At 54.5% G+C, this 27,496-nt stretch overlaps 1 protein-coding gene and 1 long non-coding RNA gene across 4 annotated transcripts in view; one reads left to right on the top strand and one right to left on the bottom strand.

Annotated features, from left to right (window-relative positions):
* Positions 1 to 1,998: 1,998 nt before the first annotated feature.
* On the bottom strand, positions 1,999 to 4,556 carry LOC136371361 (uncharacterized). Its single transcript, XR_010745331.1, has 2 exons — positions 4,373 to 4,556; positions 1,999 to 2,695 (listed from the first exon to the last, which is right to left on the bottom strand). It is a non-coding gene; the product is annotated as an uncharacterized lncRNA (long non-coding RNA).
* The window catches only part of ARID1A (AT-rich interaction domain 1A), a 52,740-nt gene continuing 28,500 nt past the window's right edge, over positions 3,257 to 27,496 (top strand). For 2 of the 3 annotated variants that reach the window (XM_066335432.1, XM_066335431.1), the window contains exons 1-4: positions 3,257 to 4,604; positions 24,170 to 24,382; positions 24,999 to 25,448; positions 26,041 to 26,154. In XM_066335432.1, the coding sequence (XP_066191529.1) occupies positions 3,501 to 4,604; positions 24,170 to 24,382; positions 24,999 to 25,448; positions 26,041 to 26,154 (1,881 nt within the window). In that variant the 5' untranslated portion in view covers positions 3,257 to 3,500. The remainder of the gene's footprint in view (positions 4,605 to 24,169; positions 24,383 to 24,998; positions 25,449 to 26,040; positions 26,155 to 27,496) is intronic. The other variant, XM_066335434.1, reaches the window with a different exon arrangement.

Below are 27,496 nucleotides of genomic sequence, written 5' to 3'. Positions count from 1 at the left end.
AGCCGGCTCCGGCAGCCGGATCCAGTCCGTGTTTGTAGCCAGGGAAAGGCTGGATAATGATAACTTGTGTGTGCGAGCTGAGCCGAGGCAGCGCTGACTTTAGTCCGGTTTCCATGTCAACGATTCAGTCCATATTTGCCATCACACAGTTGGCAGAGCCCGATTTTTTTTTTTTTTCGTGGAGGGGGGAGACACTACTCCTGTTTCTAGTACTCTAATCTAGACCAGGTTTCCTAAACTGCCTTAGTGCTGGGTTAAATGGCACGGCCACCTTCATGAAGGAGACTTCCAGTGAGGAGGAGGCAGCGCGGTGGCGGTGGCCCGCAGTGCCATGTGAGCGCACATTCCCAGCCTATCTGAGCGCCAGGAGCCGGGCCGGGCTCGGGGACGCGTGCTCGGCTCTCGGGGACACGGGGAAGGGAACCCGGCCGCCGCTGGAGCGGGGACGGCTCCGCCTGGGAGAAGTGAGGAGGTGCCGCAGGGAAAAGTCGCTGCCGGGCCGATGGATGGTCGCGACATCCCGGGACAGCGGGACCGGCGGCAGGATTCCCGGCTCTTAGGTGGCAATGTTGTTGAGAACTGTGCTGTCATCTGCTTCCCAGTCCTCATGGCTGGGAACTCACTGAATGCCTCAGTATCGAGTAAAGTGCCAGGGCCTCATTGATGAGGCGTGTTCCAAAATCTGCTGCAGCTTTCACAAACATTTGGTAAAGTGAGTGTCTCCTCATTGTGTGGGTGGCTGGGGAATCCAGGCTGCTTTTCACATTACTATCAACACCGGGTTTCATAGTCTGACACAGAGCTCCTTGGAGGGGCTTCCAAGAGAGGGACACAGGTAGAGAGGTGTGAGCTCGGGATCTTTGCCTGGACGCACCCGAGCTGCCTCCCAGGCGCCTGAAGTGAAGTGGTTAAACTTTTGGGGATGCTCGGTGACATGGTGGGCCTTTGCCCCCTGAAGTAGATGTATCTTTGGGGCTGGGAAGGTGGGTGCTTGAGATGGTTCTGGGATTAAATGGCAGAATTCTCTTCAGTTCCTGCTTTTTAAACGTTAGTGCAAATGAAACAGCCAAGGAACAGTGTTTTGGTGCTGTGGGACAACATGGACATTAATAGAACACTGGGCTTCACTTTTGTGAGTCTAGCCTGATACTGGAGGAGTTTTCCCTCTCTTCTCCTTTGTCTTTCCAGAACCCAAGATTTCATCAAATAACTGCTCTGACAGAGGATGTAGATCAGTTCTTGTTCTAGCACATTCCACAGTTTCCAAACTCTTCTGAAGAAGAATATCCTGGTGTTTTTCCTTCTCTGTGGTCCATACACATCTCTCCTGTCCATAGACAGGGCCTCCCACATGAGATTTCAGCATTGTACTGGGCCTCCAACCCTCCTCAAGGCCTTGAGTACTATCACAATACCAATATCATCATTTATTACCCATTTTTCCCTAACAGTTTATTTACAGCTGAGGAGAGAGGCTGGCCACCCAATTGGCTGGATGGGTTCTGCTCCATGGTGCACAGTCGACTGTGCAGGCTGAGAAATGGCAAAGGTGCTTTATCTGGAGCCTCAGGGGCAGTTTGTTGCTCTAGAAAACATCTAGAATTTTTCTATTTATCTCCATATCCCACTTTCCAGCTTTGGAATAACCCCTTTGTTCCGCCACCTGCACTCTAGGTGATAAATATTTCATATTATCAGTTTTATAATGGGTGTGAGGGCTGAGTTGCTGTCAGTAGACACCGACACCTTCACTCGATCCCCAGACACACAGGGTGCTGCAGGGCCCAGTCCTGCTGCCCAAGGCTCTGCCTCCTGCGCCGGACTGGCCTTTGCTCAGCTCCAGTGGCATTCCCGTGGGGTGTCCCACGGGGGCTGGGGCTCAGCCCTGTTTGTTGTCACTGCACAGGGTCACTTCTGCCACGTTACCTGTTCTGTGGGGATCTTCTAAAATGGCAGCCTCAGAGTCTCTTTCGACTCCCCACCCACTCTTTTCAGATGTTTTCTCTTATTTTAAAGTTGTATTTACTTCAACTCCACTTTTCCAAGTATTTTCATATTCCAGAGGAACGCCAATACACGGGACCCAGGCCTAACACACACCATGCCTGCCATTTTCACCGGACATCCATGTCCTGATTGCTAAGAGCTTGGTGTTTATAACCCAAATAACTCATCTTTTTGGCCCTCCTACGCCCTGCTGCAGCCCTGCACCACCTGAAGTGAAGCAGGCAGGTTCAGACCCCGCTGGCACAGGCCAGGCTACGTCCAGAACAGAGCTCCAGGTACATTTCTGTCCTCCCTCGCACCGCTCTGCCAAGGCCTCGGGGATGGAGGAGGTGGGAATCTGGGTCTGAAAGGGTTGCAGAAGAGCATGGCCCAGTTCCCAGTTCACCTCTTGACAGCCGGGGAGCTCCGGCACGGCGTCGGGCTCCGAGTGCCAGCACATCCTGTCCCATTGCCCAACGTGTTGTGTCTAGATGCGCTCAGGTGGTTTTGGATCTGGGAATTCCTGGTTCCGTGCCCACCGCCCTCGCCTTGGCAGGAGAGGCAGGGCAGCCGGACTTTCTTGGATTGTCCGCGCGTGCAGTCACAGCCCTGGCGCGCCGCCAACGCCTTTTCCAGAGGGACACGGCCAAGCGGAGAGGAAATGACAACCGCTAACAGCTCGCAGAGGGCTTAATTCTAAATGGAATTTCTAGGGACAAAGAAGAGGCGCTTCGGTAACCCACGGGCGCAAACCCCAGGGCCGGCGGCCGCCGAGCGGCCGGCGCGGCCCCGGAGCGCTCCGGCCGCGGGGCATCGGCCGGCGGCCCCGGGGAGCGGCCCGGGCGGCTCCGGTGCGGCGGGGGCAGCGCTGCCCCCCGGCCCCCGGCTCCGCCGATCCGCCGCGGGTTTTGCGGGCGGCAGCTCCGCGCCGGCGGCGGCCGGGGCCGGCCCGCTCCTCCTTTGTGACGGGGGGGAGGCTCCGCTCCGGGCCGGGCTGCGCTCCGCTCCGGGTTTGGCAGGCGGCCGCGGCGCTGGGTAAAATGGCAGCGCCGAGCCTCGTGTCGGACTGAGCCCGCTCGGCCGAGCAGAGTCGGAGCTCGCCCAGCCCGGCCCCGCCGCCGCTCGGCCCCGGCTCCGGGGACGGCGCCCGCCCGCCCGCCGTGTCCCCCCCCCCCTCCCTCCCGCCTCTCCCGGCACCGGGAGCCCCGTCCCGGGTCCCCCCCCCACCCCCCCTTTCCTCCTCCTTCCCCCCCGCTCCCTCCTCCTCCCCTTTCTCCGCCGGCTGCAACCGAGGAGGTACAGCGGGGCCAGGCCCCGGGAAGCCCAGCCCAGCGGAGCCCTCCCCGCCTCGCCGAGCAGGCCGGGGGGGAATGAGCCCCCGCTGCCCTGAAGAGCCGCCCGCCGCCGCCTGAGCGCGGAGAGCAGAGCAGCGAGGCCTCACGCCGGCCGGCCAGGCAGGGAGCAGCTCGGGGGGACCGCGCCGGGGGGGAGGCCGGGCGGGGAGGGGGGGGATCATGGCCGCTCAGGTCGCCCCCGCCGCCGCCAGCAGCCTGGGCGCCCCGGCTCCAGCCGAGCTGAAGAAAGCGGAGGCGCAGCAGCGGGATTGTCCCCCGGAGGAGGCGGGGGGTGAGGCGGCGGCGGCGGAGCGCGGCGAGAAGCAGGCGGAGAGCGAGGGCCCGTCGGGGAAGGAGCTGCAGGACGGGGCCGAGAGCAACGGAGGGGGCGCAGGGGCCGAGTCCGACCTGAAGAGCTCGAACGGGAACCCGGGCCCCAGGCCCGCCGCCGCCGCCACCCTGAACAATAACCTCCCGGAGCCGCCCGGCGGCGGCGGCGGCGGCGGCGGCAGCAACGACGGGGTGGGGGCGCCGCAGCCGCCGCCGCAGCAGCAGCAGCAGCCGCCCCCTTCCCACCCGGCCGCCTTGGCCCCGCCGGCCTACGGCTTCGGGCAGCCCTACGGCCGGGGCGCCGCCGCTGCCTTCCACCAACATGGCGGACAACAAAGCCCTGGCATGGCAGCGCTGCAGAGCGGGGGCCTGGAGCAGAACTACCCGGGGCCGGCGGGAGCCCCCGCGGGGCCGCCCCCTCCGCAGAACTCGCACGGCGCCGGGGCCGAGCACGGCTTCCCCAACCACCAGTACAACTCCTACTACGCGGCCGGGCGCGGCGCCGGCTCCTACCCGCCTCCCCCCCAGGCCTACGCCCTGAGCTCCCCCCGGGGCTCCGCGCCGCCGGCCGCCAAGTCCCCCGCGGCCGCCGCCGCCGCCGCCGCCTTCCAGCAGCAGCAGCAGCGCTTCGGGGTCATGGGTCCCTCGGCCGCCGGCGGCGCGGGAGGAGGGGGCAGCACCCCGCAGCCCACGGCCACCCCCACCCTCAACCAGCTCCTCACCTCCCCCAGCTCCGCCCGCGCCTACCAGGGCTACCCCGGGGGCGACTATAGCGCCGGGCCGCAGGACGGGGCGGCCGCCGCCAAGGGCGCCGCCGACATGGTCTCGCAGTACGGCGGCGGCAGCGGCCAGGGCTGGGCAGCGGCCGGCGGGGCCCCGCCGAGGAGCCACCACGCGCCCATGAGCCCCGGGAGCAGCGGCGGCGGGGGACAGAGCCTCGGCAGGAGCCAGCAGGTACCGGCCGGGCCGGGCTGGGGGGGCAAAGAGCGGCCGGGCTCGGGGCCGGGCGGGGGGCGCGGGGCTCGGGGGGCTCGGGCTGGCGGCGGCGCTTCTCCCGCGGCTTTCCCCCCGCCGGGCCCGGCGCTGCCGGGGCGCTGCCATTGTCTGTGCTGCTCGCTCGCTCTAAAATGGCTGCCTCGCCGCCTTCCCTTCCTCCTCCTCCCCGGCCTTTGTGCGGGGCTGCGGGGCCCGCCGCCGCCCGGCTCCCCGCCGGCCCGGGGGGGCAGTGCCGGGGCCGTGCCGGGGCCGTGCCGGGGCCGGGCCGGGGGCTCGGGGCGGCCAAGGGCGCGCCCGGGAGAACGCGTGGCCCCGAAGCGCCGCCGCCTTCCCGCGGCCCCGCCACCCCCGGCACGGCCCCGGCACGGCCCCGGCGGGTCCCGCGGGGTGCCGAGCGGTCCGGAGCGGTCCGGAGCGGTCCGGACGGGCGGGCAGGGCCGCCGGGGGCCGGCGGGGCCGCGGGGCCCGCGGGAAGGGCGGAGGGGCCGCGGGCCGGGGCGGGAGCGCTGCCGGGGAGCTGGGCGACGGGAGCAGCGAGTGCGGATCGCTTGGGTTTGGGATTTGAATTATGGAGGTAAAATCCTTCTGTCAAAGCCAGGAGACAGTTGGTCTTAGGTTGACATCCCATCTGTGATCTGATTGGCTCCCCATCCCCTGCTCTTGGCCATTTATAATTGCCTCTGATGTAATGGTACAACCATCCTGATGAGCTCATAAAGTTCCCCGCTCGCCTCCTCCGGCAGCCCCGGGACGGGGCAGCCCCGCGCCCCTCTGCGCATCCCCGGCCTGACCTTGAGCCCCGCATCCTTCTCCCCCTGCCCCGGAGCCAACGTTGTTTGTACCTTGGCTTTATTTTCCTTGTGATGTTGGGTTCAGCCTGGAATAGAGTCTGTGTTGTCGGAACGGGTGGCGGGGCTGCTCCGCACAATGGGCTTGCTGTTTATTTTGGTTATGTGACTTTCCCCTTGGTATAAATGATTTCTTTGATGGGTCTGAGGATGCGTTTGTTCCTGCCTGGTTTTGGGCCATTTCAAAACTGGGGCTGTTTGGGTTCTTTATTTGATGGGAGCATGTTGGGGGATTCTGGGGTGTGTTACAGCCTAAAGAAGGAGAAGAATAAAATCCCCGAACAATCAGGACCAAACTTGTGGCCAAAATGCTGAAATTGGTCGGTCACCAAGAATTATCAATTTATATTCCACAGAACCGTGATACAGGATAGGAGTCTTTAGCTCGGTGTCCTAGGGCACATTTTGACCTATGTTGGGTGAGGACTGATGTCTCTCCTTCCCCCCATGAATACAGGCACTTCCTAAAGACTTCAGGTGCTGGTTGTGGCCAGGCTCAGCAGTGTCACCAGTCTTCTGAGGAGTGGAACCAGGAAAAGAAGGCCTGAGGGTTATCTTCATTGTTGTATGTGCAGAATTCCCTCTGAGCTGGAGTAGGAATGGCCAGGGAACGTGCAGAGAAGGCAGTACAGCATCAGACATTTTAGATATGGGGAAAAGAGGTGCTGCTCTCTCTATCTGAAAGCCTTTAATCAAGGCAGGTTCCTTTCTGTGCTCAGACCTGCATCCCCCAGGCCTGTGGTGGCCTCGTGCAGGACTGAACTTCCCTTTTCATTCCGTGTGCTCTGCTCCAGCTTCAGGCCGGGTTGGGGACATCTGATACCACACAGGGTGACCTGCAGCCTCCAGAGCTTCCCTCCTTGCTCAGGACTCCTCCTGCACTGATCTGAGAACTCAGTTGTTTGTTCCTTGATTACCAAAGGCACCCTCTGCTGCAGTGCCCTGGGTGACTGGGTTGGCTTTTCTTTCAGGCTGGAATTCTGCTCTCCCAGAGGGCAGATCTCTGCTGGGGCCATCCAACCTCCAGTGACTGGTCGAGAGTGTTGGAGCATCTCAGGGAGGGTTTCAGCTGCTCAGGAATATGGTCGTGTGTTCCATGGGTGCAAGAACAAAGTGCTTACATTGTAAATCCTGAACATTCTCGATTTAGATAAAATGTGTCCTAAAACATGGAACTTCTCCGGTGTTTCCCTGCAGTTCACTTCTGTCAGTGCTCTGGTACACATTTGTAAAAGGAGCTTGTTTTGTCTTGGCAAATGAATTTCACTTAATTCCACGAGGTGCTGACGCAGTGAGTTGGGAATACCTGAGGAAGTAGTCCCATCAGCTGGAATTATTAATGAATAGTTGTTCTGAGAAATGGTTGGACTTGAGGAAGGGCAAATAGTGAATGTAAAAGGTAAACCAGCAACCCCCTCATCTCAAAAACTGAATGACTTTCCCCTCCCAATCCTTTTTGTGCCAAGGATTATTGGGCTTTAACTGAGAATTCCTTTTTTCCTGCTGGAAAAAGCAAAGAGCAGACATATCTAATGAGAGCAGCTTCCACGTGTCCTCTGTGCTGCCCACAAGAGAAGGTTCATTAATAATAATACTCCAGCCCTGAATCACAGCCTCCTGTGCTGTGCACTCCTCAGTTCCCTGGATCAGGAGAATTTAAGGAGAGCAGAGCAGAGGGTGCCAGAAACCTCCCAGGGAGCGTCTGCTGGGGGCCACAGACCCGGGTTTGGGATGAGGAGCAGGGTGCTGCCTTTAATCCCTCCTCAGGTACTCTTCAGGAATTCCAGGTGATGCCATGTCACTCTGCCCGTCAGGAGAGGCCCAGTAATTTCTGGTGTGAAAGTTGTTGGGTGAATGTCCCCGCAGTGAGAGGAGCAGTGTGGGCACAGCAGACTTACACAGAGGTGGCTCCTGTGTGTAACCCTGAGGGACACTCACCACAGCCAGGGAGGAGGTGCTGAGTGGAGCCCAGGAACACGAGGGTGCTCCGTGGTTTTGGTTTTTTTGCTGTTTTTTCCAGAGGATCTTTCTGCCTGGGGAGCACGAAACAGGATCAGGGGGGCTGATTTGCAGGATGAAAACTCCTTGGTTTGCTGTGGGAATGACTTGTAAGAAGCCAGGCCATGGGTCCTGGTTTTCTGCTTCTCCAGCTCTCCTGTGGATCTGTTTCCACCTGCTCCTCCTCAGAGCATGGAGCAGCTCTTAGTAATACGCCAGTTTTCCCAGGGGCTTGGGGTTTAAAGGAAACTGCTTGAGAGAAAGGACTTCCCTGCCTTCAATAAATAGATGGGCATTTCTCAGGCTTTGGCTACAACAAAGTGTCTCCTGTATTGGGGAACTCTTTGGCTCCCATTAAACACTGACACCTTGGATAACCTCCCCGCGGGTGCCCTGGCATCTCAAGGCCTCTGATATTAGTTCAGTGAAAGCAGTTAAAAAATCTTATGTTAATTAAAAAAAAAGCCTTTGGGCCTCTTGCCATACAATAGCTATTTTTTGTTGACTTTGATTCCGCCTTTAGTAGTGAGTGAGGCACGAAAGACGTTGTTGGAAATATGGTTTCAAATGAAATTGGCACCAAGAGGCTCCGTGCTGCCAGTGAGCTGCGATGTCTTGGAATGGGAAACTGGGACCTGGCTCCTCTTGGCTCGTGCTTTTTCCTTGCTTTGCATTGGAATGTCAGGAGCCCTGGAGTTGTGTGCTGTGCACTGGAGCTTTCCAGCAAAAAGGAGAGTGGAGCATCTCCTTTTCTGTGAATGAGCAATTTTAGGGCTTGGCCGCTTCGGAAAAAGCAGGGAAATTGTGCTACTTTGGTTTTGTTGGTAAAGTCTTGTTCATCCTGGTGTGGACACAGGAGGTTTTGCTGCTTTATCTTTTTTAAACAGTCTGAAGTCGACCAGGAGTTGTGTGATTCTCTTAAAACCTCTCATTTTCTGCAGTAGCATCTCCCTGATGCCCACCTTGGAGGTGTCCAGTATTCCCAGGCTGGACGTGTGTGGGAATAAGGACAGAAAAACTCAATCCTCACTCTCAGCTGGAGCTTTTATTTCTCCCTGCCCTCGTCAGCACCAGTTTACTGGGGAACCCGGGACAAACCACTGGAGTGTTGTGGTGAAATGGGGTTAGCAAGGCTTGCCTACTGCTTTTTATGGAGTTTAATTGAGTTGCCCTGTGAATCCTTATTTATTATCTGGGCTAGGGGAGGGTTTCTCCCTATGGTGTCTCTCTCTTGTAATGATGTTGTTGGTTGCAAGGCAGAGATTTGGTTTCTGAAAGGTTTTATGTTTGACTTTCAGGCCTTTTAGGGGGCAGCTAGATTACTTAGTGGTTTCCTGAGACTGCCCAGTTTTATTCCTTTTACCTGTTACAACTTCTGTTTCCTGTTTCTGAAAGCAGGAAAACTTCCTGTTTTCCCTCAACAAGCAGGCAGAACTGCTTCTCTGCTCTTAAATAATATTAGAAACTGGGCTGGGGGGAGATGGACAGTCAAATGTTCTGTTCCAAAGCTGAGCCTGACTGTTCTCAGGAGCTTGGTGTATTCATAATGCTCTGGGTTTTTTCTGTTGTCTCATTTGAGAACTCTGGTCAGTGGTTCCTGTGTTACAGGCCTGTCACACGTTCCGTGAGAGCTGTGCTAAAAATCCCAGCAGCTTTCCTTCAGAGAGAAAATAATGTCTAAAATTAGGCTTAATAGTGCAGCTGTTGGTTTTATCTGTTACTTCATACACGACTTTTCCACCACTTTTCTCCCTTGCTCTTTTCAAAGGAACGCCACCAACTGGAAATCCAGCTTTTACCCTCTGCATCTGTGCTCTGGGTAATTCAAATACGAGGGGAGAAAATGCCCTTTCCAGTTCTTGCTCTGTGTGTTTTAAATTCTCTGGCTAGTGGGTCTGACTTCCTCTTTGAATCGCAGTGCTGTGTGATGGATTGCTGGGGAGCAGCTCCTCAGCAATGCCACTGCCTGATTCCTGCCAGGAATGCTGGAAACTCAGGGAGCAGCAGCAGCAAAACAGAAACCGAAGGCAGCAAACGTGGTTGGGGGGATGGAAAAGTAATCCTGTCAATATTTAGCCACTTGCTTTTTTCCCTCTGGAATGGTCCTTAAACCATCAGCAAGGGTGGAAAACAACATTTCCCCTTTTGTTCTGGTGGGACAGAAAGGAAGGGATGCCTTCCTGCTGGGAAAAAATGTTCTGTAGAAGTCCTACAAAAGTTTTTTTTCTGTTGTGTACTGACTGCAAGAAGTTCAACCTTTAATTTATGCACGGGCAGGAGGAAAACTGGACTGGATGTCTGTTAGCCAGAGCCATAAATCTCCAGCTGGAAGTGGCAAGTGGGATGGGAAGGAAAAAAGTTGTGTTTTGGCAGATTGGAACAGAACTGCTTGGGCTGTGCCCGGGTCCCTCCTGCTCCTGGGGGCACCAGAGGAGCTGCTTCTTGGTTTCCCTGGGAAAGGGGAGTCCTCACCTGGAGATAAACCTCGTGTCCTTTTGGGGCACCACGCTGTGCCCAGCAGTCGAGCCCAGGAAAATGCCAGTCCCAAATTTAACATCCTCTCTGCTGTCTGTCTGTCTGTCTGTCTGGAGAGGCTGCTTCTGGTGCTTTAGGGCTGGAGTTCTGCAGGAGCTGGGGCTCAGGCAGCCTTTTGTTTCTCCCCTTTAGGCAGGGGTGGAATGTGGGGTCTGGATTCCCACTGTGCCTGTTCCTCAGCAGCTGGGGGAACTTTGGGAAGAGCTGAGGCACCAGGGGAAGGGCTGGGGAGGGGAATATGGATCCTCTGAATCTCATCCTGTGCTGTGAGTGTGAGCCCAGCTCCCCTCCCTGGCACGAGCTGAACACATTGAGACCCTTTTAATGGAGCTCTGTGCTTGAAGCAGCACCCAGGGCTGCAGCAGGGGCAGCTGCTTCTCCCAGAACTCAGCTCCTGTGCAGATTTTACAGTTCCATGTCCTAATCAGGGATGGATTAATCATGTATTAACACAGGGCTGAGGGAGGGGCTCCCACCCCTGCCTCTTCCCTCCTGAGCTCCAGTGTTGTAACCCAGCAGCTCAGTCCTGCAGCACTCCTCAGGGTCTTGCCCTGCCTCCAGAGGAGCATCTCCAGCTTTGCCAGGGTCTTTCTGGAGTGTTTCTGCGTTTTAAGTGACAGCTCAGTGAGTATTTACACAACGTGGGCAATGAGTTCTCTGTAGTGAGACGTAGAGGATGATGCATGATGACAGGTAAACTTAATAAAAGCTGCTTCAGAATTTCTTAGCAAATATTTCTTGTTGCTTTAGGTGTTAAGAGTAAAATGTAGCTGGAGTCTAATTTCTAATCATGTTCTTTTCGTTTCTTACTGGGAGGAAAAAGGGGCGAAAGTGTGTAGGATCAAATAAGGGGGTTGGTTAATTCTGTTAATAGGGAAAAGAAACATCTTTGAAGGACTGGAGATAGATTGGGTGTCTTAATTCCTATGAAATTCCCATGAAAAATCAGTTTGTGTAAATAACTCCAAAAAACCTGCTGCTCCATTACAGTTATTGGCATTTCATGTGATAACCAGCATGTCATTATTTCCTTAAGCCAGCTCTGGTAATTGAAACTCTTTCAAGGACAAATTCAATTGCTATTAACTTGCTTTCTTTTTCTCTTTTTTTTTAAATTTTTTTTTTAACAACTTCTCTCTCCTGGATAATTAACATTAAGCCTAAATTGCTGCAGGAAGCTCAGGGTTAGATGTGGGCAGTAGTTTTTGGGAGCCCTGATGCAGCTGGGGGAGCAGAGCCTGCTCCTTGTCCTGGTTTTGTGGGTGCCTGGCCCTGTGTGGAGCCAGAGGGGACCAGAGGGGACTTTGTTTTGGTGGGATGTGATGGGGATGTCTGGGATTGGGCTGAGGCCAAAGGTGGCCCTGACTTTCTGCCACTTAAAGACTTTCCCTCCTTAGACATCCTGTGGCTTCTCAAAGAAAAACTCTTGAAGTTGGGAGGGCTCTTCCACCCCGGGGAGGATGAATGGGTAAAAGAAGTCCTTTCCTCCCCTCCACTCACTTGTGAAGTTTCCTTCAGGTTTGGCTGAGAGAAGGCCAGAGAATGGCCCTTTCCTTCCCTCCTGGTGTCAGCAGTGCTGGCAGCCCCCTGTGAGCAGCAGGGTTGGGGAACCTGGGCCCTGCTGCCCCTGCTCAGGGCTGGGCTGTCCCCTGGGCAGGCAGAGCCTCAGCCCTGGGGGCACCAGGACAGGCTGGGCTCTCTGGAAATGGCATCCTGGGGTGGGGTTCAGGGCTCAGGGGGTCATTTTGGTGAGGAGAACTGATCACACTGTGGGCTGTGCTCTCACTGATGGTTCCTTGTCTGTTTGGTGGTGATGTTCTCTCTGTTGAGCACAGGGGAGGAATTGGGAAGGTCACCAACCCCCTGTCCTGCTCCAGGGCAGGATCAGCCACACTGAGCACAGCCCTGCGTGTCTCAGTGGACATTGGGGAAAATCTTCCAGCCCAAATCACCTGAATTGAGTGTCTCCTGTGCTGGGCTCTCCAGGTGTGGAGAGCAGAGGCAAAAGTGCACAGGAACCTGCCCTGAAACTGTGGCTTTGTGCCTGTCCCCGTTCCCTTGTGGGAAACTCTGGTTCTGTTGCAAAATGTCTCCCTTTGCTTCTAGGTCGCTGTGGGGATTGTGTTGGAGGGGTTGGACTGTCCTGCTTTGCCACCTGAACTCTGCCAGGGTCCTGGGCTCCCTCTGCTCTCTGTGGGATCCTTCCTGGAGGCTGCTTTGGAGTTTTGTACTTCATAACAGTCCGAGGGTGGATTTAAAGTCCAAATGACTGCAGGACTATGCACCCTGTGCGAGTTTAGGAGGAGAGTCTGGTACTCATTAACTCTGTGTAAATAATTAAACCAGTGCCAGGCTGGAGGTGGTCTCCCCTCCACCCTGCTCCTTGTGAGAGGCTTTCAGCAAAACTTCTTACCTGTGTGCAGGAGAGCCAGTGGAACGGTGGAAGTGCTGGGATTAGTGAAAACTTGATTTTCTTTCCTCTTTCAATTATCTTTGGCTTTGGGGTGTGCATGGCTGATCAAGGAAAAGACTTCCCATTCAAGGCCAGTTTGCTGAGTGTGATCACGTGTCCAGAAACTGCCTTTTTTATGTGCTGTGGCTGCACGTGGTGCCTCTGCAGCCCTGCCCCTCGCCCTGCGTGGGTGGGGGAGTTATTATTTTATTGTAAAAAACCCCAAACTCATTTACTGACTGTTCTGTGGGGCACTTGTGGTGACTGCAGTGCTTTGGATCACCTGGGAAGGACTTGGGGCAGCTGCTGCATATGGCCAAGTTGAACATTAATTTTTTTTTTAATTATATGTGGATAATTGGACAGTGCTTTGATAGGAGGCACTTAAGTATCAAAGTATCTTTCAGGTTATTGTGGCAGAGGAGTTTTCCACAGTTTGGGGCCTTTCCCTGGCTCTGACCCTGCAGGTGGCAGGGAGCTGCTCTAAGCCATAGCTCCAGCTGGATGCCCTCAGTGCTGCATCACAGCTGCTCTCTGGGCATGGGGCTACACCTGGAACAGTTTTCACAGGGTCACAGCTTGGAAGGGACCTCTGGGGATGTCCCAGGCCAGGGTCACCGGGGCAGGGGACACAGGAACACCTCGGGTGGGTTCGGGATGTCCCCACGTGGGGACACTCCAGCCCTCCCTGGGCCTTATGGAAAGTTCTTCCTCGTGCTGAGGTGGAACTTGTGTTTTGTTTTATGGCCGTGGCTCTTTGTCCTGTCACTGTCCTCTTGGCCATTGTCTCTGGTTTAGGAAGAGTCCCTTTGGTGGCCCTGTGGTTTGCAGCAGGGTGTGGGCAGAAGGTGGCTGCCCTGGCACAGGGCACACTGCTGGGGACAGAGGGGGTTGGCATGGAACCTGCAGAGGACACTGGCAGACCAATCCTATCCCAAATTATCCTGGCTGCCTGTGCTTGGAAGATGTTCCTGAGCCCCTTCCCTGGCCTTGCTGCTCGGTTCACAGGCCACGATGGCGTTGCAAAAGCTGCTTTCCACGTTAATTGTGATTGATTACCTTGCAATCTGGGACAAGATTTCCTTTGAAAAGCTATATGCTGATTTGGTGTCAGGAATTAAAATCAGATGAAGTGATTAGTGTTGTATGAAACATCCCAGAGCAGTGGAGTGCTCCTTGGTTTTCAGCTGTGCTCTGGCCCTTAACCCTTCCCTGCCTCCTCCTTGGAGCAGGGGCCAAATCTGCTGCCCCTGCCCAGGTGAGGGACTCGGGCAGGGGTGGGAAGGCAGCAGAGGCAGGTGAGATGTGCTGCTGAGCCCAGAGCATGGATCCCCTGGCTGTGGGTGGCTCTGAGTGTGCTGGGAGTGCTCTGTGCCAAGGCCACGGAGCGAGGGGCAGGAATTAGGGAGAGCTTTGTACCGATCGCTCTGCAAACGGCAATAAACTGTTCAGAGGTGTCCCTGCTGTCAAGGCACACTCGTGTCTCATCCTCCTTTCCCCATATGAGCTGTCTCACAGTTTCTTGTTCTACCTGTTCCTGGAACCAGTGGAGACTTTGCAGCGTTGGCTGTTCCTCCTGCCCCCATGGCATTGGCACAGTGGGAATTCCTGTGTCCTCTCCCCAGCTGCCAGCACACGCTGCTCTCAACTCGCTGAGCAACTCCCCACCTTGTTCATGCTGCCTGGAAATCTGGATTTTCCTGGATAGAGATGAAATAAAAGCCCAAGCACAGCAGTGAGCGTGGGGCAACAGAGCCAGGCTTCAAAAATCAATGTGAGCAAGGCCTGGTGGGCCTTTAAAAAACCCCAAAAGATGAGTATTTTTGAGTAGCAAAGGACCTTGTGTCACTCGTGACGGCAGCCTTGGCTTGGTGAAGGCTCCAGGAGTGTCTTCCCCACTGTCTGGAGCTGCCAAGTTTCTTGCCCACGTAGACTTTCCATCTCCCCCATCCCCTCTCCCCCAGGCAGGCACGACAGCCCAGCTCTGCTGGATGCAAATAGCTCCTCTGGGTGTAAATACTGGAGATTGGTTGTGGCTCTGCTGTGAAGTTACCGAGCCCATCCTCAGTAAATGCAGATGGTAACTTGTCATTACTGCAATTTGAAATATTTTTGGTTCCGTGGAACTTGAAGTGGAGGCTTGAAGGTTGAATTTTAAGGCTAAAATAAGAGAAGGCTCGCTAAAATCCACAAAAATAGCGCCCAAATTTGTCAGCTGCTGTAATGACAAGGGAAATACAGTAACTCTCCTGTTTCCTATTAGCAAAACAAAGCTTTGCTACCTTGTTTCGTGTTGGATACAAAAGACCAGGGTCAGGAGTGGTGGCGGGGCTTTGGGCTTTCCCCAGCTGCCTCCTGAGGAGGGGACAGCGGCTGGTGGCAGTGCCAGGCACAGTGTGGTGACACTCCTGGTGACAGCTCCTGTACCCAGGGTGTGTGTGAGGCACTCCTGGGCCCATGGTGATGCTGATCCTGGTTTCCTGGGGCAGGGCTGTGCCCTGGAGCTGCCTGGGCCCTGTTACCCCATCGCAGGCGATGTCCCTGTGAGCCCCAGTGTCCCTCCAGGGGCTGGGACAGGAGAGTGCTGGAGTGTGTTGGCACAGGCTGGGGCTGCCTGCCTTCCACAGAGTCATCCCTCAGACTTCTTGGATGACTTTGGCCTTCCATAACACGTGCTTTTGGGTGGATTCAGTCATCCTGCAGGAGCAGGGCAGAGGCTGAGCCGTGGCTTGGAGCAGCTCCTGGGGAAGCTGTGGATAAGATGAGGCACCTCCAGGAGCTGCAGCTCTCCAGGGATCAGCGTGGCTGTGTCCTCCTCCCTGGAGGTGCTGTGTGTGCTGGGAGAGGTGGGGTGTGAGACCTGGGCTTGTTCAGAGCCCTGAGCTGCTCCTGGAGGCTCCCAGGAATGCCCATCCCGGCGTGGGAAGGGGTCATGGGAGTGTCTGCCTGTCCAGTTCAGTCTGTTCAGCCACTGCTTATTCTGTGTAAAATGAGATGAATTTGCAAAGTGATGAGATATTCAAATACAGATGGAGCTTTCAGACACACAAGTGTGTAGAAACCTGTGCTGCTGCATTTTACAGATGAAGATTTATCAGGAAAGTGTTCTTAGAGAGGAACCCAGGAGGCTGTGCTGGAGGTGTCTTATCAAATCCAGTGTGCACCAGCACCCTCAGATTTCTGTGCAGAAAAAGCTTTTAGTGGATTGATAAAACTACCTTTATTCTAGAAAGTCAGCTCCAGTGAGCCCTTGCCTTGGCTCTTCCTTCAGCTTTGGAAAACATCCCTCGTGTTCAGTAGCAAAAGGCATCTGTCCATGAGATCAGCAGGGGCTGGTTTAAGGGAAACAGGGGTTACAGGGAATTAGCTGGGGGACTGAAGTCTGCCACAGGTTGCAGTGTCTGAGTGTATTTACGGGGCATCTGGAGCCCTTTCAGGTTTTCAGCAGCGTTTGGAGCAAATATTTTGGGGCTGGCTGGTGATGGGGAGCGGCTGCTCTCGTGCTCCTTGGAGTGAGATCACTTGAGCAGTGGTGACACGGAGTGTAATTCTGCTCTCCCACCCCAGCCCTTCCTCCTGCTGCTTTCTTCACTTTTCCTGCTGCTGCCCAGGGCCCGTTGCTGTGGTGCAGCAGGAGCTGGGTTCCTCTGGAAGCCAGGCTGTAATGAGACACTGGAGCTAAAGTCTTTTTGTTGACTTGCCTCCAGTTCATTAGAGCAGAAGTAGGAGGTTGGCTGAACTTAAAGCCTGATTTAATATTCAGGAAGGAAGTTTCTTTCCATCTTAAAAGGAGCAGCACCTCATTACAAGGATCACATGTTCCTTGGGATCATCTCCCATGGAGCTCAGGCACAGTTTTCTTTACATCTTGGTGTTGCTTGGAGTTTTGGGTGGAGTCAGCAGCGGCACTTGGGGAATCCTGGGGCGAGCTGGTTGAATAATGTGCTTATAAAGTGGATTGAAGGCTGACAGTGAGGGATAGACAGCTCGTTACCTAGTTCTTTGGACAGAAGTTAAAATTATTGGGGAAACGATAGAGAAATTGGATAGGGATCACACAGTCTGGGTAACAGACTGCATCACCTGACCCCCACTGCCTGGGAAATGCCTGAAATTTTCATTGGTCATCAGCTACTGTACAGTAATCGTTATCCTTTGTTAATTTTGGCTGCTTTTAAATCAGTAAATGGTGTTTGTCAGAGTGTCCTGCCGTGGTGTAGGCAGGTGAGGTGGAGGGAAAGGGAAAGTGCTCTGGCTGTTGCTCAGGCGTGGGGGATCCCTTGTGCTGTTCCACAGGGATGTGCTCTGAGCACACAGGAGAGGTCTCTGTGAGGAGCCATCCTGGTGCTTGTTGCAGGCTTGGCACCCTCCCACCCTCTATTTCTTAATAAAATCAAAAATGACACAACTCTGCTGGTACTTGGGCGGGAGCACTGGGTTATTTCCAGTGAGGCTTTGAGGGGTGACTCTCATTTCACTTCCCCACCACATCACCTTCTGCTGGTTGACTTCTTTCAGGAATGAGATGTTCCATAGTGATACATCCTGTAATCAAAACTCTGGTCAGTTTTAATCAATTAGAAGAATATTAGTAAGAGCTGTGCTTTGGAAAGTCCTCTGAGATGTGTGGACTGGGCTCTTGCTGAGAAATGTTAATGGGTAATTACTGGATTGTGTTTAGCAGGGAGATACAGGTCACAGGATGGCTGCTGGGAGAAACTCACTCATCTTCCTTCCACTGGAACAACTCAGGATCTGGATTTTCAGCCCATCTCCCCAAAGACAGGGGTAGGATAAACGGTCAGGGGTAGGATAAACATTGAACAGGGCAGATTTTAGGTTTGCAGGAGCTCCAGATAGAAGCAGGTGGCTGAAGTAATGCAGGAGTCCTGTTCGCCTTCTGTGCTGGTGTCATGAGCTTGTCCTGAGGTCGGGGTGTTAGCAGAGGTTTAGAGGAATAGAAAGTGTCTTGGGTCAAACTCTGACCTACTGGGAAAAGTCAGAAGAAAAACCAGGCTCTTTCTGGTTGCAGAACTGAAACTGTGGAGCAGAGGTTATTTGTTTTGACAGCCAAACTTTAATCTGCATTGGCCATTGATAATGAGATGATGATCCATCCCCTCCTGGTTGTGTCCAGATCCAAGTTACATTCTGGGATTTGTGGGGGCGAGGGAGGAGTTTTATTTTTCAGTAGCTTATGTAAAAATGGGTTTGTCCTGCACGTTTCCAAGGGAAGAGCATTTGTAACCCTGTGCTGTGTTGCAGAAGTCAGGTTTTGGCACTCCAGGCCCATGGGTGTGAGTCAGAGCATCCCACCTGCTCCTGGGCAGCGTGGGGCTCCCAAAGTGCTGGGGCTGCCCTGGGGAGGGCAAAGAGACTCTCTGCTGGGAGGAGCAGGGCTCCTGCCTGTGCTGAGGGACCGAGGGAAGCTGGTGGATTTCTCAGGTTTAAAAAGGGAGAGGAAAAGCAGAAAAAGGAACTGTGTGTTTCTGTGACGATAATTCTCGCAGAGACGGGCTCCGTGTTTAAGCTGTGCCAGTGGGGTGGTGGATACACCTCGTGGAGTGTTTATTACCGTGGGGTTTCTAGATGTGTTCTTTTGGGGGCATCTTCACGTCCTGCTGGAGGATCTTTATTTTAACTCCAGCTTCCCTGAGCCCCTCCTGTCCCTGTTGAAAGCAGAGTGCCCTGGGAGCGTGACCCGGGCTATAAAAGGCAGCGAGTTCAGGCCGGGGTGCTGACCTCAGCCAGGCAGTTGTACCTTAAATAGAGCAGAGGAGAGTTCCCCACTGGAAGGTGAGCTGTGTTTGCTCCTGAATGAGGACGGTTGTTGGTTTGTGATCGTTCCTCCGGTTGTGCAGGAGCTGGAGTGGCCTTTGGGGGGTTTGGAAGGCACAGATGGGTGTGAGAGTGGCTGATGTGCAAACACCAGTGACCAGCTCAGACTGGGGTTTGCTGGAGCCTCCTGTGCTGTCCCTTGGGTGCTGTTTGTGTCCCCATCCCCGTTGGTTCTGGTTTGGTGATGCTGTGGATCACCACGGTTGTGATTTGGCAGGAGAGGAGCTGCTGCTGTCAGCTGTGGGATCACCAGGGCCGGGCTGCTTTTGGTGCATCCCCAGGGCTTTGTGCAGCTTTGGGCAATGCCTCGCTGTGTGTCACACTGTTCTGAGCCCTGTGCGGGGTGAGCTGGTGCCATACACCCGGGCAGTGGCCTTTGTCTTGCTCAGGGCTTGGGTGCTCCTGCAGTGCCCTTGGAACGTGGAGAAAGGGCAGCTTGAGGGTTTAAAGGTGCGAGGTGGAATCCCTCATGCCTCTTCTACACTTGCTTCACTGCAGTGCGATGTCCTGGGGATGCCGGCTGGGGAGGGGACTTTGTCCCCAGGCTGTGGGATGTGTTGGCCATCCCCGGTGGTGCTGACCATCCCTGGTGTTCCCCCGGTGCTGACCATCCCTGATGTTACCCATCCCTGGTGTTTGCCATCCCCAGTGGTGTCGCCCATCCCCGGTGCTGACCATCCCCAGTGTTGACCATTCCTGGTGTTTCCCCGGTGTTTGCCATCCCCGGTGTTTGCCATCCCCGGTGTTTGCCATCCCCGGTGTTTGCCATCCCCAGTGGTGTCGCCCATCCCCAGTGTTGACCATTCCTGGTGTTTCCCCGGTGTTTGCCATCCCCGGTGTTTGCCATCCCCGGTGCTGACCATCCCTGATGTTACCCATCCCTGATGTTACCCATCCCCGGTGCCGCTCAGCATCCCCCGTTCCCGGGGTGGCCGGGTGCCGCCGGCCCGTCGCTGTGCCTTCTGCGGCTGCTCTCGGTACCGTGTCCCGGCAGACAGACGATGCCGGCGCTGCCGGGTCCCCATCTGTCCCCGGCCCTTCCCGGGGCTCCCGGCGCTGGCAGGCGGCGGCTCCGCGGCCGGGGGATTCCGGGAGCACAACCTTCCCGGCGGGAGCGCCGTGCCTTTGCTTTTATGCAGATGAGCCGTGTGCTGCTCGCTGGAAGGCGTCGCGGAGGAAAAGCCCTTTCCTGTGCTCTGTGTTTGGTTGTGGGTGGGCGGCCCCGGCTCGGGCTGGGGAGAGGATTAGAGCGGCCCCCCCGGCCCCTTCCACCCCCAGCGCTGCGTCACCACAACACAGCACACGCGCTCCTGCTCCGGGTGTCATTCATTCCGTGCCAAGATTGCTTTAAAAAATTCCCTTGGCCCCAGTTCAAACAGGAGTACAGCTGGGATGTGTTAGATTTTAGGCAGTCTGCCCTCAATTTGAGATGAGTTATAAATAGCAGTGCCGACTTCCTTAACTACCACTCTCCGAGGTAAAATGCAGGTTAATGACTGTGGGAATCAATTAGGGCTTCTCTCGGTTAAACAGCCAGGAATGCTTTTTATTATTTTTTTATCACAAAAAAACGGACAACAAAGCTGGTCAGGGGAAGATTTCAAAGCCAACCTGAGAGCTTTGGGCTTTTTTCTTACTTTCTCAGCCGCCTTATTTTTTGGGGAGGAGGTTGGGGGGCAGCTGAAGGAATCACTTGTGGCCAACACCAACACACAACACGTTTGCCAATAACTGAATGATGCTGATTTGAAACTGGAGAGTTCAGTAAATGACTCTCCCTCCTTTTCTTCCTCTGGCCCAATAAAATATAAAAACGTAATAAGGTAATGGGGAAAGTCAGAATTCCATTTTTCTGTGCAGCTGTGGAGGGTTTGGCTCTTGCTTCCAAAGTGGGAATTGCCTCTCCCCTTTACTCATTTTCCTGACAGGACCAAGAGCAAGTCCTCTCCAGTTTAACCAAGCTATTCATTCAAGAGGCCAAATTTCTCTTCCACCGGACAGAATCTGAAAAGAATTGTTCATGGAATCCTCTTGTCTGCTGAAAGCTTTTGTCGCTTCTCCCGGAGAAGGCCGGTGTTGTTTGGAGGAAGAGCTGGTTTCACTGCACTGCCTCATTATAGGGGCCTGACACCCTTCACATCACACAAAGTGATTTGAAGGGCTTTTGAACTCAGCAATTTTAAGCTCACTCTGGGCTTGCTGTTGCAAACTCTTGGTTTAGAAATATCTTAAATTACCCCAAAAAGCTCTGCAGTTTCTCTGGAGCACGGCTTATGGCCACTCTCTTTACACACCAAACCACACAACTTTGGATTTGGAAGTTTGGCTGGTGGCAGGACAATGTTTTGTCGAGTTTTGGTCCTCACTGGTGTTACACAACAGCAGGGACAGTGGGCTTGAGGGAGAATGGAAGCAATTTCTATGAATGCAGGGAGGTGTAAGCAGGGGGTCTGGACTTCAGTGATCAAGGAGCAACACTTTCTCTCAATTATGTCTCTCTGTGGCAGGGCCTTTGCTTTTGAAGTGTAATCACAGTAATCTACTCCTGTGGTTTCCTATTGAAAGGATTTCCCATGTATCAGCCCGGAGAAGGATTTCCAGCCTTTTGCAATCGGGGTTTGGTGTTTCCGTGTTTCCCGTGACGTGTTCTGGCTTCCCCCAGCTCCTGGGGCACACAGTGGCTGTGCAGAGGGGCTGGGCAGCCTCTGCTCCTCCTGGGAGCAATCCCTGCGTTTCTCCTTGCCTCTCTTCTGGAGGCACGGGCAGTTCAGATCCCTAAAAGGGGTTTGGGGCAGCAGGTTCCTGATGGCTGAGCAGCAGTACCGAGGCCAAAGCAATTGAAGCCCCATCAGCAGCAGAGATGTGTGGGATATTCTGAATTAATGGGCTATTTTGAAGGAAGAAACAACACATGGCAGCATTTGAGACGTACAGGGCAGCCCTGGGGAGCACAAATTAGCCTTGCTACGAGTCAGGAGTGTGTGTATGAAATAATTCCTTCATTAGGGATTAATTGGCGTTTACCTTCCTCCTGGTGATGGAATTTTATCCGTAAGGCTGCAGTCTGGATGCTCTCAGTGTTTGTTTTTAGCACCTCTCTGTGCTAGGGCCTGGTGGAAGGGTGGCAGCTTGAGGCATGTCGTGTCCTCCTACGCTGAGCAGTCGAGGTGACGACTTGGTCACATCCTGGAAAGATGTTTGGGGTTTGTGTTTTGGGTTTTTGCTTTTTTCTATCATTTTTTTTTCTCCCTAATGGCTGCATAAACAGTTCCAAATGTTTCTGGGAAGTTTTTTAGTAGTTGTCATGCTTCCTGTAGGAGTCATGGAAAAGTGAATCTTCACCTTGTTTTCTCCTCCCTGAAGAGATGGTTGGTCTTGTGGGTGACCACAGACAAGAAAATCAGTGCAGGGGTGGCAGCAGGTGGTGTGAGTGTATTTGGGGGAAAAAAAAATAAAAAAAAAGTTTAAAAAAAGCCCAAAAAGCTGCTCTTGGTAGAGGGCTGCAAAGGTGAGTTACAACCAGGAGGAAGCAAGTAACGAACGGAAAAGATGCTGAAATATTTAGTCAGTAACCCCAAAGTTGCACTTTGTGAGGTGGAAGGAAGGATGTGAGTGCCTGGGGGTGGTGAGAGCAGGCTGCAGTCAAAAGCCAGGGGCTGGGAAAGCTCCTGGTGGCCCCGATTTTACATTCCAAAGAAGATAATGTGGGCAGGGAGAAGATGTCAGTAATGCAAGGGGATGGCACAAGGCAAGGCTTGGGAAGCAGCAGGGACCATTGCTGGGCAGATGTAAACACAATTTGCATCTTTTAGGGAATATGGGAGCTCCACATGGGTGCTCCATTCAGGGCTGAGGCCCTGCAGCTCTGAGGCTTCCACCAGAGCCTTCAAAGACCTCTTTTTTTCTGCCCCTGTGAATGGAAGCTCCTTTTCCCAGCTGGCACAGACCCTGTGGGTGCCTGGCCTGGCCCCAGGGTGTTCCCAGGGCAGGGATCTGGGGCTGCCTGGAGCCTGCAGCCTCTGCCCATCTTCCTCCCCAGCAGCATCTCTGATGGCTTGAACATGAAACATGGACTGAAACTTGTTCGGGGTTGTTTTGGTGCGAGTATGGCTGAGAATGGGAACATCCAGCACAGCTGAGCACGGGAGGACATCCAAAATCCAAAATGCAGGGAGAGTCCCTGCAGGGAGTGCAGGGGACAGCTGGGAACAGCCTCCCCAGGGTGGCACATGCCCTGCTCACTGAGGGGCTGGCTTTCCTGAGCCTGCCAGAGCTCCAGGAGCATCTGGGAGACGCTCTCAGGCACGGGATGTCACTCTGGGGTGTCCTGTGCAGGGCTGAGGGGGGACCCTTGTGGGTCCTCTGCAGCTTGGCAAATCCTGTGGGTGGAAACCCTGAGCTGAGGTAGAACAGGGCAGCTGCACTTTGCTCTCCATCGATTTGTGCACAGATTTCCTCGGAGGCAGCAGCCTCTCCCTGTTCCAGCAGTGGGGTGTTCCTGCCATCCCCACTGAGCAGAGCCCCATGAGCTGTCCCTGGGCTGTCCCTGGGCTGTCCCAGTGCTGAGCCTCCCTGGCAGCACACTGCACAGACAGCTGGGCACACCAGTGTGTGCTGGCTGCTGGGGAAGGCTTTCCTCAAGTGCAGCATACTGCAAGAACTCCTTTTCCCCCCTGAGAGGGTGGATTCTGCAGAGATCACTGAAATCCTGGTCTCGGGGATTGTGAGGAGTTTCTGAGCTGTGTGTGAGGTTTGCCTGTGCAGACCTGTAGGGCCACTCCTCAAGCACCTGAGCTCAGCGAGGGAGGGTGGATCTGTACAAACACCACCGCAGGGGTGGCAGGAAGGGATGGTGTAATAGAGACTCCATTGTCATGGTGATCTGGGGAAAACATCTCGCTGGGATTAGTTAGGTCACCAGGAGCTCAGGGAAGGATTCCCATTCAGATCCAAGGAATGGAGGTTAAGGACTGTGCTGGGATTCATTTAGAGGTCACCACACCAGAACAGCTCTTGCTTTAGTGGGGAATCGCTGCCAAGGTGAAAAAGCTCTGTTTTGAGGTTTTATAGTGTTGAGGTTTATAATGTTTTCAGGAAATTCGATTGACTGTTCCTAAACCTTGGCTCCAGGCAGGGGTAGCACAGATGAGTAAGTCCAAGGAAAGTTGCATTTCTTCACTCATCTCATTGTCTTTGCTCTAAAGCTCAGGGACCTGACTTTTGAGGCTGACAATTTTTTTTTTTTACGTGCATCTGAATAAATTTGATTTAGAAACTCTTTATTCTCCAAAAGGCAGCAGACATAAAGCACATGTAAAAAAAATACTCAAAAATGAACCTGCAGTCTTGAAGGCTGGATGTCAGCAGCACTGCCCAGTGTTACTACATCAATGTGCATTAATTAAAATGCATAAGTGTAAATTAACAGCCTGTAGTGTTTTGGGAGACCTTGTTATACGTGAAAGAAGCAGTGTTTCTTCTGAATATTTAAATTTTCAGCCTAAATTTACCTTGTTGTGGAATATCTGGACATTAAACTACTACCTACAGTGGGGAAAAGCCACTTACACTGTTAATTGATTTTTCTTGATGATCCTTCCCCCCTTCTTCCGTGTCTGGCCACGGGAGAGATGTCAGCATTAAATGACTTCTCGCTGGGCTTGCTCTTGGTGGGGTGGTGGGTTTGGAAGGGCAGCAGGAGCAATTCCAGCAGTACCTTTGGGGTTTAGCACCTGGGGAGAGGCAGACCAGCTCCTCCTCGGCGCCGCCCTGTCCCGGTTCCCTGCCGGGGATTTTGGGAGGCTGTGACGTCCCGAGGAGCGGTTCCTGACGTGTCCCTCGTTGCCTTGCAGCCGTCGAGCCCGATGGATCAGATGGGGAAGATGAGGCCTCAGCCCTACGGAGGGAACAACCCCTACACACAGCAGCAGGGGCCGCAGGCGGGGCCGCAGCAGGGCCATGGCTACCCCGGGCAGCCCTACGGGCCCCAGGCCCCGCAGAGATACCCCATGGCCATGCAGGGCAGGACGCCCAGCACCATGGGCAGCATCTCCTATGCACAGCAGGTACAGCCCCAAACCCCCACAGCCGGGCACAGCCGGGCAGGCAGAGAGCCGTGACCCCCCAGCCAGGCTGGACCGGTCCCTGGGGGAAAGGGGCATTGCTCCAGGTGGGATCCGTTCCCTGGGGAATCCTTTCCTGAATCCAGCGAGGGGAAAAATAAATAGCAGGGGAGGGAGATCCTCTTTCTGCTGTGCTGTGTTAGAGACACAGCTGTTCTTTGCACAAGAAATGACTCCAGGTCAGTTTTGGCTCATTACATGATCCAAGTGGCGCCTGCTGGACTGTTTGCAGGATTCAAAAGGCAATTTATTTTGTTTTGTCGTTGGAGCAAGCAGTCTTTTCCTTTCAATGTTACTTTTGTTGAAGGGTGGTCAGATAGGGATCCCTAAAAACTCAGCTACGATGCCTGTAAAAACTTGGCTACTGCCAAGAGCAACGCCACACACGGGTGACTTCTGCCGTTGTCTGGGACGTATCTGAGTAGTGACATTTCCAGCGCATCGGTGCTCTGCACAGGCTTCTGAATCTCTGCTTTTGGAGCAGAATCTGTGCACGTGTGAGAAGTGCCCCTGTGAGAATTACCCTGTGACCGATGCCTCTCCCTCTCTCCCCGTGCAGATGCCTCCGTACGGGCAGCAGGGCCCCGGCGCCTACGGGCAGCAGAGCCAGACCCCCTACTACAACCAGCAGAGCCCTCACCCGCAGCAGCAGCAGCCTCCCTACTCTCAGCAGCCTCCGTCGCAGCCCGCTCACTCGCAGCCCTCGTACCCGCAGCAGGGGCAGCAGCAGGCTCAGGCTCAGCCCGCGGCGCAGCCGCCCTACGCGCAGCAGCCGTCGCAGGCGGCCCACGCTCAGCCCCCCAGCCCGTACCCGCAGCAGCCCCCGGCCCCGCAGCACGCCCAGGGCCAGCCCCCGTACCCGCAGCAGCAGCAGCAGTCTCCGTACCAGCAGCAGCAGGCGCAGCAGCCCGCGGGCTCGGCGCTGCCCCAGCCCTCCTCGGCGTACCCGCCGGCGCAGCCGCCGCAGCAGCCCTCTGCCTACGCCCAGCAGCGCTTCCCCCCGCCTCAGGTAGGTGTCCCGGCACCCCGCTGCCTGCCCTGGTGTGGGGCACTGTCGGGGGCAACCTGCTGCTCTGTGCCCTGTGCATGTGGTTGGTGCACGCAGAGAGCTGGTGGGATGAAATGGGCAGAGCCGGGGGTTTGTCCTGGTGGAAAGTGGCAGAAGGAAAAGTTGGCTTTGGGGAGGAGGGACAAAGGTGGGACCTTTCAGCAAACACTGGAGGCGTCCAGGGAAGGTTTAATGGATGTGCCTTGTTTGTGTGGTGAGGAGCTTGGAGCGAGGGTGGCATGGGGAAGGTGAAGAGGCAGAGGGGCAGAGCCAGGGCAGACTGTGGTCTCCAGGATCTGCCGTGGGGCAAAGCTGGAGCCTGCCTCTTCTGTCATGGCCTAGACCTGTGCTCCCAGCTCTGAGCAGCTATTGGGCAGTGTCTGTGTGCCCTGGCTTTCTGTCCTGCCTCTCACCTCCAGTTTTGGGCAAACGTCACCAAGGGGACATAAATCTGTCATAATGTGAGAATCACAATGTCCCAGAGTGATTCCAGCAGAGGCTTTATTGCATTCCCATTCGTGACTTCTGATCCGTGTGTTTCTTGGTGTTTCAGGAGTTATCTCAAGACTCGTTTGGGTCCCAGGCATCCTCTGCTCCCTCAATGGCTTCCAGTAAAGGGCAAGAAGACATGAACTTGAATCTTCAGTCCAGACCTTCCAGCCTGCCGGTGAGTGGGGCCTGGGCCGAGGGCAATCAGGAGCACAGCAGGAGAAACCAGCACTGGTGCTATTCCACCTGGAAATGGGAATGATGGAGGCTGCCTGTGCTTTTTACCAAGTCATTAGCTTCTGGCTTCCCACTGGAGACTGAATGTAATTTACAAAAGTAATGGATTTGAGAGGGGAGTTTAACCCTGAGTGCTCTGGTCTGCAGGTTCTGCCTAAAGCAGTTAATTCTGTGAGCTCTCTGTGTGCAGTGTCTGAGGTACCTGGCTGCTGTCAGACTAGGCCCTGCCTCCAGGGAAAATCCTCGTTTCTGACTTATTTCCCTGTTCCTTGGCCCACTGTGGCACTGGTGGCTGGCCCTGGAGCACCACTGCCTTTGTGGCCCATTGGATCCTTCTGCTGCTGATTTAAGCTCCTCTGGTCCAGTCTGACTGAACAGTTGGTGAAAAAGACAAATGGGTTGGGGTCTGGATGAGGAAGATCTGGCCCATGCAGCTCCTTCCTCACTAAATGGAGAATTATATTTTCTTTGGCGTCCTAAATCTGAATGTGCAGTCACCAGTTGGGGATGAGCTTAGTGCCCAGTGTTCCAGCAGGTTTGGGGCCAGAGTAGTTTAATTTTGTGTTAAAACATCAGGAAAACAGAGAAGGGTTGAAAGTTTAGGTTAGCTTGCACAAGTTGGTCTGTGCCTCTGGCTCAGAAGAAAAGTTTGGAGCTGCTGAGTTCCAATTTTGCTGGTAACTTTTGTTCTAACCAGTAGGAAGTGAGTGAGCTTTTAGTTTTTTCTTTAGCCACTGGCTAAATCATTGCTGGGAGCTGCAGCTGGATTGGCCAGAGGAGTGAGCTGTGTGTAGAACTGAGTTATTTTTGCTCCCAGCAATGAGAACAGCTTTGTTATGAGCCCCTTGAAATAAGGCCTTCGGATCGTGGGTACAAATTGTCACCCAAAATATGAAGTGATTCTAGTTCTGACCACCTAATGGGAGTAGTTGTGGGTTGTTGCTTTTTCTTTCCTTTTCCTTCCTTTTTGCCTTTTGGACCCTGATTACAAAGATTTAATTTGTTCTGAGGCCTGGGTTAAAAAAAAAAATCTTTTTAAAGAGCATGTTTCTTTCCACTCTGCCTCTCCACAAGTTCTTCCATGTGACCCATCTTCTGGCGAGGAGCACAGGAGAAGTGAAGCCCCTGAAGTAATTGAAGAAATTGCTGTAGCTCAGGAGGGTGGGAAGCCCTTCCAGGGGCACTGCTGATGGAGCCTTCCTGAGTCCTACTGATCCCTCTGACTCGGATTATAGGAATTAGTAACGAGGCTTTGAGAAGTGGCTCCTTCTCAGCACCAAGTG

This window comes from Sylvia atricapilla, chromosome 24, assembly GCF_009819655.1.
Source record: "Sylvia atricapilla isolate bSylAtr1 chromosome 24, bSylAtr1.pri, whole genome shotgun sequence".
Taxonomy (NCBI): domain Eukaryota; kingdom Metazoa; phylum Chordata; class Aves; order Passeriformes; family Sylviidae; genus Sylvia; species Sylvia atricapilla.
The sequence above is the reverse complement of the archived record's forward strand: the minus strand, read 5'-3'. Positions and strand labels throughout refer to the sequence as shown.